At 46.9% G+C, this 8,512-nt stretch overlaps 1 protein-coding gene across 1 annotated transcript; it reads right to left on the minus strand.

Annotated features, from left to right (window-relative positions):
• Positions 1–3,397: 3,397 nt before the first annotated feature.
• On the minus strand, positions 3,398–7,675 carry RESP18 (regulated endocrine specific protein 18). The gene is given in 6 exon segments (XM_040474685.1): positions 3,398–3,421; positions 3,582–3,669; positions 4,057–4,189; positions 5,203–5,307; positions 7,012–7,227; positions 7,654–7,675. Coding segments are annotated over 6 exon segments (588 nt in total).
• Positions 7,676–8,512: the final 837 nt, after the last annotated feature.

Below are 8,512 nucleotides of genomic sequence, written 5' to 3' on the forward strand. Positions count from 1 at the left end.
TTTTTTTTTTTTTTTTTTTTTTTTTTAATTTATTTATTTTTTATTTTTTAAAAAAAAATTTTTTTTTTCAACGTTTATTTATTTTTGGGACAGAGAGAGACAGAGCATGAACGGGGGAGGGGCAGAGAGAGAGGGAGACACAGAATCGGAAACAGGCTCCAGGCTCTGAGCCATCAGCCCAGAGTCCGACGCGGGGCTCGAACTCACTGACCGCGAGATCGTGACCTGGCTGAAGTCGGACGCTTAACCGACTGCGCCACCCAGGCGCCCCAAGATATTCTTAATTTAATATATCAAATGTACCATCTTTTCCTTTATTTATTGCACTTTTGTTTCCTCCTTAAGAAGTCATTTCCAACTATTAGGACATGAAGTTATTCTTGTGCTATCCTCTAAATGCTTTATCTACAAAGTTTTGCAGAATAGAAGTTCAGAGAAGTGAAATAAAACCACTTATTCTACAGCTTTAAGCTGTAGAATAAGTTTCATCATTTAATTGTTCACATTGACCTATAATCCACCTGGATTCTATTTGTGTGTACATTTTAAGTTAAAGTGACAAAGGTGAATTTTTCTTGTAAGGGTACTCCATTGTTTCTGAACTATTTATTGAAAATATTACCTTCTGTCTGCAGGGCCACCTTTATTATAAATAAAATATCCACATTGTTGTGGATCTATTTCTGGGCACTTTGTTTCATAGATCTACCTGTATATCCTCACATCAACACCACACTTCCTTAATTACTATAGCTTCTTCATACTAAGTATTGATAGCAGGGAGAGCAAATCATCCATTTCAGAAACATCTTTTCTCCTATTCACTTTTTACATTTTTTACTTTGAGAGGCTCCTAGTTATTGTTTTTTATTATTGAAGTATAACATATCCAATAAAGTATATAAACTTATGTTTATTGCCATATGATTATTAGTATATGCACACATATACTTAGAGAAATCAAATCCTGATACCTGCCCACTTGCTTACACCTGTGAGTATCCAGTGAGTGTGAGAATATTTGAGAAGCATAAAGCTCTGCAAATAGGATATTCTGGTGTTCAGTTGGGCTGAACCTAGTTGGTCAGATTACCCACTCCCTTTTAAGATTTTCAGGTGTCAGGATGAAACTGGCAGGAGCCATCAAAATGTTTAACGTGTGCACACTTTGGTTATAGCACTTCTCTGTTGATTCTTGGGAGCAGGGTGAGTGGGAGATGGCTGGCAGGGGTGGTAATGCTGGAGATGGAGACCCTCATAAAACAGCAGGGTCCAGCCCTGTCTGACATGGAAGGGTATGCAACTAGACCACACCGTGTAGGCAGGTGTGGGTAGGGAAGGCTGCATTCCAGCTGTGGTCCCACCTCCACTTTCTCCACTTCAGGAATGGTCATTGGAGGGAAGACAAGACAGCATTCCACCAGCACCAAGGAGCTGTGCTCTTTTTCACTGCACCCTTGTTCTGGTCCACCCCTACTCTTCCACTTCAGAGGCTCTGGCCGTGTCCAGACCCCACCCGCCCTACCTCAAGACAAATCACAGAAAGAGTTTGCACAAAAGTCCACTTTAATGATCCAGATTTGGGTCATCCTAGAACTGCCCCTCTGGAGGGCAGAGGGCACTGGGGCAGAGAGGCTTCATATGAGGTCTCAATCAGCAACAAGGTTGTGGCCCACAGTGGGGGTGGCTCAAAGAAGTCCTAAAACAAGAAGAAACAAAGGATTGGAATCAGTATGTGGGAAGGTGGCCTCTTCCTCACCTACTCTCCCTCACAAAATGCTTCAATAACAGCCTGATTTGAGTAAGCTACAATGACTCAGCCCACCCATTGTCTGTCCTTCTGGCTCCCACAGAGTTATCCAGCTCTCCCATGCTTTTCCCTGGGGCTCTGGGCTGGGGAAGAATGGCAGCACCTTGTTTGCATTTACAGAAACACCATGGCAACCATCCTTTGCAAGTGGATCTGTCACCTAGCTCTGGATGCCTTGACCCAGCAACCAATCCAGACTCAGGAAGACCAGCTGCTATCTGATGGAGTGGGGACTGGTTTCCTAGGAGAGCATGCAGGGCTGGAAGCTCCCTGTGGTGCAGGCTTCTTGCAGGCTCTCAGTTTCTATGCTTGCTCTTCTCACAGCCTATACCCCAACATCACAAGAGTGGCCTTTTGAAATCATGTATCACATTATGATTGTTTAGGACTTCCTTAAAACTTCCCAGTTGACTTGCCACTACATTTAAAATAAAATCCATGAGTCCCTATATGGCCAGTCCTGGGCCTACTTCTCCAACCTAATCTTCTGCCACTGACTTTTCCACCTGTTCCTTTAACCTGAATGGTATACTTGCTTCAGGACATTTGTCACTGCTCTCTGCCTGGGATGACCATCCTTTATACCTTCCTCTGGCTGCCACCTTCTTGTAATTTAGGTCTTAGTCCAAAAAAAAAAAAAAAAAAAAAAAAAAGACTTTTGTTAATGTGGAGGAGTTGGACATTGGGAACAGCCCAATTCTCACTGCAGTCCCTGAGAGGAAGGGCAGGGGATGTGCCCCTGTGAAATGTCTGGGAATCAGGAGCCCTGGGTCCAGTCTTGGCTTTGCCATGAACCTACTATGTAGCTGTGAGTAAATCCCTTGACCAGCCTGGGCCCCAATGTCTTATCCATAAAGATAGATGGGAGTGCTAGATGGGTGTTTTTAATCTGGATTCTGAAGAGTTTAAGCATCTCAAAGAGATAACCCAGAGCCTTGCCCAGGTGACTTGCCCAGGCCACAGGGTAGAGCAAGGAGGGGAAGGAGTGGTGAATGTGAAGGCCTCTGGACTACCTCTCCCATTTATCCAAAGGAGTTTTGCTATCCCTTGCTGTATGCAAAGGAGTATATGGAGAAAAAAAAAGGACTTTTTAATTGTTTTTAATTTGGCAATTTTAGGGGTGCCTGGCTGGCTTAGTCAATAGAGCATGCGACTCTTGATCTCAGGTTCATGAATTTGAGCTCTGCATTGGGCATAGAACTCACTATAAATAAATAGATAGATAGATAGATAAACTTGGCAATAAACTTTGCAATTTTCAATGCTTATTTTATTTTGTTTTTTAATGTTTATTTATTTTTGAGAGATGAGAAAGAGAGAGAAAGAGTGAGAGCACAGTGAGGGAGGGGCAGAGAGAGACACAGAGAGACAGAGGATTGATCTGAAGCAGGCTCTGTTGTGACAGCAGTGAGCCCTACATGGGGCTTGAACTTAATGAACTACGAGATCATGACCTGAGTCAAATTCAGGCCCTTAACTGACTGAGACACCCAGGTGCCCCTCAATGCCTATTTTAGACTCAATGCCTATGTACAACCTATAGATAATTTCTTCTTTAGAGGCTTCCACATCTGCCCTCCCAACCTCTCATACTGATACCCCCAGGTGTTTCTGTGAGAGAGAAGGATGGTGGGGGTACCTTTCGATTGGGAAAGGAAAGACCTTCAGCTTATCTGTTCACACCGCAATATTCATTCCCTTCATAGCTGCCTCCCTCATTTCAACAGGTTCTTGGTGATTCCAAACTCATGAGAAAAAGTCAACCCCTTACCTTGACAGGGTTGGTCACCTCTCATTTCAGGGTCTTCAGATCCACTTTGGAGGTAAAACATTGATCCCTGTTCACTTTGGCCATTGGGCTCTGGGAGGGGGGAAGCCAGAAATCAAGAAGAAGGCAGAGAAGGATGACAGGGCTCCAGAAGGGAAAGGGTAGGATCCAAAGTCAGGGATTTAAAATGCTTGAGAAGACACATAAGTCTTACCTTGGGGAATAGGAGTCAAAGTTTCTCCTCTTGCTTGCCCCTAGAAGAGACAGGGATGACAGATGGGAGGTAGGCCTGCTAACATGCATCTCTCCCTTTGCAGATATCACTAATGGCTAATGGAGCTGTTTTTTGTGGAGCCTAGACAAAACATCCAGATCATTCTCATAGTCCTGCCAGCAGCTCTTACCTTCAGTTTTAATATCTGTTCTCTCCCTGCTGTCTGTCTGCTAGATGTGTGGATCAACAATAGGCCTTTCATACCTTATCCCAGTGGTTTTGGTGGGAAAGGTTGCCTATCCATGACTCAGACATGGATCTTGGGGGTAGAATTTGCTGATGTGCCCCATCCTCTGGGTCATCACACCCTGGGTGATGTCATCCTTCCAGAAAAAACCTGCAGGGTGAAAGGATGTGGTGAATTGACACCTGGGACACTGACAGCTTGGAGCCTGAAGCCTGCTTTGGATTCTGTGTCTCCCTCTGTCTCTGCCCCTCCCCTGCTTGTGCTATGTCTCTCTCTCAAAAATAAATAAACATTAAATTTAAGGGGAAAAAAAGTTGCTTAGCATAGTGCCTGGTGTGCAATAAATTTTCAACTAGGATTATATTCTGTTTGCTGGTTCATTTGATGCTATTGTGAGGATTAAAAGAGATTAGGGATGTAAAGAGTGCTTAGAAAACTCTTAGGAAGCGATTCCCAAACTTTAGTGTGCATCGGAACTTCCTTGTTAAAACACAAATTACTGTTTCCCACCCCCAGAGTTCTTGATTCAGTAGATCTGGGGTGAAGCTCAAGAATTAGCATTTCTAACAAGTTCTTTGGTGGTGCTGATGCTCCTGGTCCTGGGATGCACTTTGAGAACCGCTGCTCTAAGGCATTACACACATATTAGACATCAGCAGTAGTACCAATCATATGAATTCAAGGTAGATTTCCTATCTGACCCTCCCCCATTCATTAAATTCTGCTCTAAGGAAGCATCAGCCATCTGTCTCCAAGGGACTTTCCACTCCCTTTCATTCCTCCTCTCTACTAGTCATCCATTTGCTCTGCTTCCTACTCAGAGGCTGAGGGTGTGTGTGTGTTCTGGCTGAGAACTTAAGGATTCCTGGCTATGGAAAAACTCAGATAGCACTATGGGTTGGAGCTCATCAGAAGGAGTTGGATGCTGGCTTGTTCTAGAAGCCTCTGCTGGGTTCTTCCAGGGTGATCAAGGGCAAACAGTCCACCTATCCAACTCCACCCCCATTGCAGTCATACTCCCTTCTCCATGAGGTGAGCATGACAGGAAAGTTTCAAGTAGAGAAATCTGAGAAAGAAAGCCCATCCACAGATCAAACAGCCTCTCACTCACCCACCCCAATTTTCTGATCAGGCTGCAGCCTCTCTTCCCAGTCCGTACTCACTTAGGGGCACAATCTGCTGGAGTACCACTTGCAAGTGCTGGAAGACTGTAGAGACAAATCCTTGGAGGGGCCAGAGCTGCCCCACTCCCACTTGGCCCTGACCATCTAAGGGCAGAATGGTGGAATCAGCAAGAGAGCTTGGCCAGAAGCTTTTTAAATCCCAGTTGAAGAAAAGCAGCTGTCTTTCACTATCACCCCTGGGTTCCCTGGTTTCTGTTCCTCTCACCAGACCCTTCTTCCTTACAAATCCTCCTTCTTTTCATTTTTCCCTCCCCGCCCATCACCACCTGCCCTCTTCTTCAGCACCTGCACCTCATTCTCCCTTGATGCCATTTTCCAGGTAAGAGCTTGCAAGCAAAGCAGTCTGTGGAGGATGAACTAAGAAGACACTCAGAAAGCTACACACCTGGAATGGATAATCAGGTGATAAGTGGGGCATGGGAAGCAGGTGAGCTGCATCTCAAAGAAGGCCTGAAATCCTGGAGGGGATTAGAACGGAGGCCTGGAATCCTTAGAGGAAGGAAGTATTGGTAAGTACAGGATTTGTGTGTCTGGATCCTTGTCCAGAAAACCAGTTTGTCTAACTGCATAGGAGAAGGACAGGGTGTGGGGGAGAACAATCCCTAATGCTATAACACTTTCATTATTCCGGGTAGATGGGGTAGAGTTGGCAGAGTCCATTTTTTTTTATATATAATGGAATTACCATGAGTCATTATGGACAGGCATTAAAAAGGAATTGTCCTCTGGAATCAAATGGATCCCCATACCAATTCCCTGCCTTTAGGAAGGAGTAGAACCTCCAGCAGCCTACTGAGAAAGATAAGAACTTCTTCTGGAAGGGGAGATCATTGTCTGAGGCATTGATCCCAGGACTGATAGGAAAACTGGTGACCTGGACACCCTCTGCCAGAACCCACAAAGCACCTGGCGCTGTCCGTGGTGCTGAGGGGGTGGCCGAAACCTGGCTTGGAAGAGGCGTCTGAGCGGCAAAGAAGGCGAGGCATCCCTACAAGAACGTCCCCCCCCCGCCGCCCCCCGCCCCTCCACCACCACACACACACACTCCTCCAGTCAACCGCCACCAGGCCTCCTCCCACAGTTCTTCACGAGTCCTCCGCATTGGCCTGTAAATCCAAGAATCGTCAGACTAGGAGTTTGCGCCCTCTTCCCCACGCTCTTGGCACTGGAATCCTCGAGTCTGCGCAGTCTCTGGCTGCTCAGACGTGAGTCAGCGCTGGTCTCCCCCGAGGGCGCTGAGTGGAGGGAGAGGAAGAAGGATGGGCCTTTTCCCCTCCATTCTCTTTTACCCCAGCCTAGCCTTCTCCTTCTTATCAGAAATTAGATCGCAGACGCCAGGCTCTGAGGGCTTATGATGAATCCCTGGCTCGTTTCTCGGCTCAGCTTTCTCTCTGGAGTCAGGACGCCCGTACCCGTGGGTTCCTGCTCCTATTGTCCAGAGATCCTGCCTATCCCTCAGCTCCTGGCATCTCTCTTCCTTGGTCCCTCGGTGCGTCTTCTCCTGTACCGGCATAGGCGGGGCTTACTTCCCTCTGCCCACTTATTTTCCCGTTCTCCTTCGCAATCTTCCCTGACTTCGCTTCTCTTAGGTCCAGATCCCACATGCGGAGCCCCACCCCAAAGCTGCTTCTCTTTCTACGAGAGGCTCCCACATTTGTCTCTTTTCACGTTCTCAGACACATACTTTTCCTCCTAAGTTCCTAACCTTAGGAGGCCCCCGACCCACTTCTCTCAGGATCGCTCTCTGGCCTGCCCTTCCCCACCCCCTCCCCCAGGTTTCCTCCTGACCGTGGCCACTAATGTCGCTGCAGCCCCCTGGGCGGCTGTTCAGCAGCACGAAGCAGAGGAGCAGCGGAAGCCCCCCAGAACCCCTAGGCCACAGTAGGTGCTGCATTCTCCCGGGATCAGCGCGTTCACTCCCCTCCTAAGTTGCAGAGAAAGTAGAGACAGCAGCAGGAGGGGCTAAACAGGACTGTAGCTTCCCACTCGCAGCGAGGGTTGGATCTGCACAACCCTCCCTTGGCAGCTTGGCCAATCGCGGGCGGGCCCTGTCCCCTGCGGACGCGTAGCCAACTCCTCCCCTTGTTTTTGTTGTTGTTGTTGTTGTTGTTGTTGTTTTTTACCGCCCCAGAACCATCCTAACTCATCCCCAGGCGCCCGCTTTTTTACGTTAATCAGGTCCCAGGGACTAATGCTTTTCTACTCCTAGCCCCAAAGTTGTAGAAACAGATTGCACGTTAAGATGTGGGTGGGAACTGTACCTGCCCCATAAGTTTGTTATGATGATTAAATATGAACATCCAGTGGACAGTAAACACTCGATGTAATTAGTCTATTTTTATTATCCTTGATGCTTACTCTACCCTCAGCTCCTAAAAATCCTCAACATACTTGCATTCAACCCGCAAAATATATTGCACATCCACCCACTTCTCTCCACATCCACGGTCATTGCCTTGGTTCAAACCTCCATATTCTTTGATAACTAACAAGCGAACTGAACTCTTGGCTTCCATTCTTTTTAAAAAAAAATTTTTTTTTTAAATCTGTGAAGTGTATTTATAATTTTTTTAATTTATTTTTTTAATGTTTATTTTTGAGACAGAGAGAGACAGAGCATGAATGGGGGAGGGTCAGAGAGAGGGAGACACAGAATCCGAAACAGGCTCCAGGCTCTGAGCTGTCAGCACAGAGCCTGATGCGGGGCTCGAACTCACGGACTGTGAGATCATGACCTGAGCCGAAGTTGGCCGCTTAACCGACTGAGCCACCCAGGCGCCCCTAAAATTTTTTTTAAAAATGTTTGTTTATTTTTGAAAGAGAGGGAGTATGAACTGGAGAGGGGGAGGGGCAGAGAGAGAGGGAAACACGGAATCCAAAGCAGGCTGGAGGCACAGAGCCAGAGGCGAGGCTCAAACCAAGGAACCATGTGATCATGACCTGAGCAGAAGTTGGAAGTCTTACCCAGCTTCTGAGCCACCCAGGCGCCCCTCTTGCTTCCATTCTTGTAGTTATAGGCCAGTGTGTGAGCTTTCTAAACCCTAGACTGGCATTTCAATATTTTTTCATTAGGCCCAACAAATTTATTATGAAAATTCTCAAATATTAAAAAAGAAGAATCTAGGGGCGCCTGAGTGGCTCAGTTGGTTAAGCGTCCGACTTTGGCTCAGGTCATGATCTCATGGTCCACGGGTTCGAGCCCTGTGTCAGTGCTGACAGCTCAGAGCCTGGAGCCTGCTTTGGATTCTGTGCTCCCCCCTCTCTCTGCCCCTCCCCCACTCGTGCTGTC

The sequence above is a fragment of the Herpailurus yagouaroundi genome, unplaced genomic scaffold (genome assembly GCF_014898765.1).
Source record: "Herpailurus yagouaroundi ecotype Mexico unplaced genomic scaffold, PumYag 140, whole genome shotgun sequence".
Taxonomy (NCBI): Eukaryota; Metazoa; Chordata; class Mammalia; order Carnivora; family Felidae; genus Herpailurus; species Herpailurus yagouaroundi.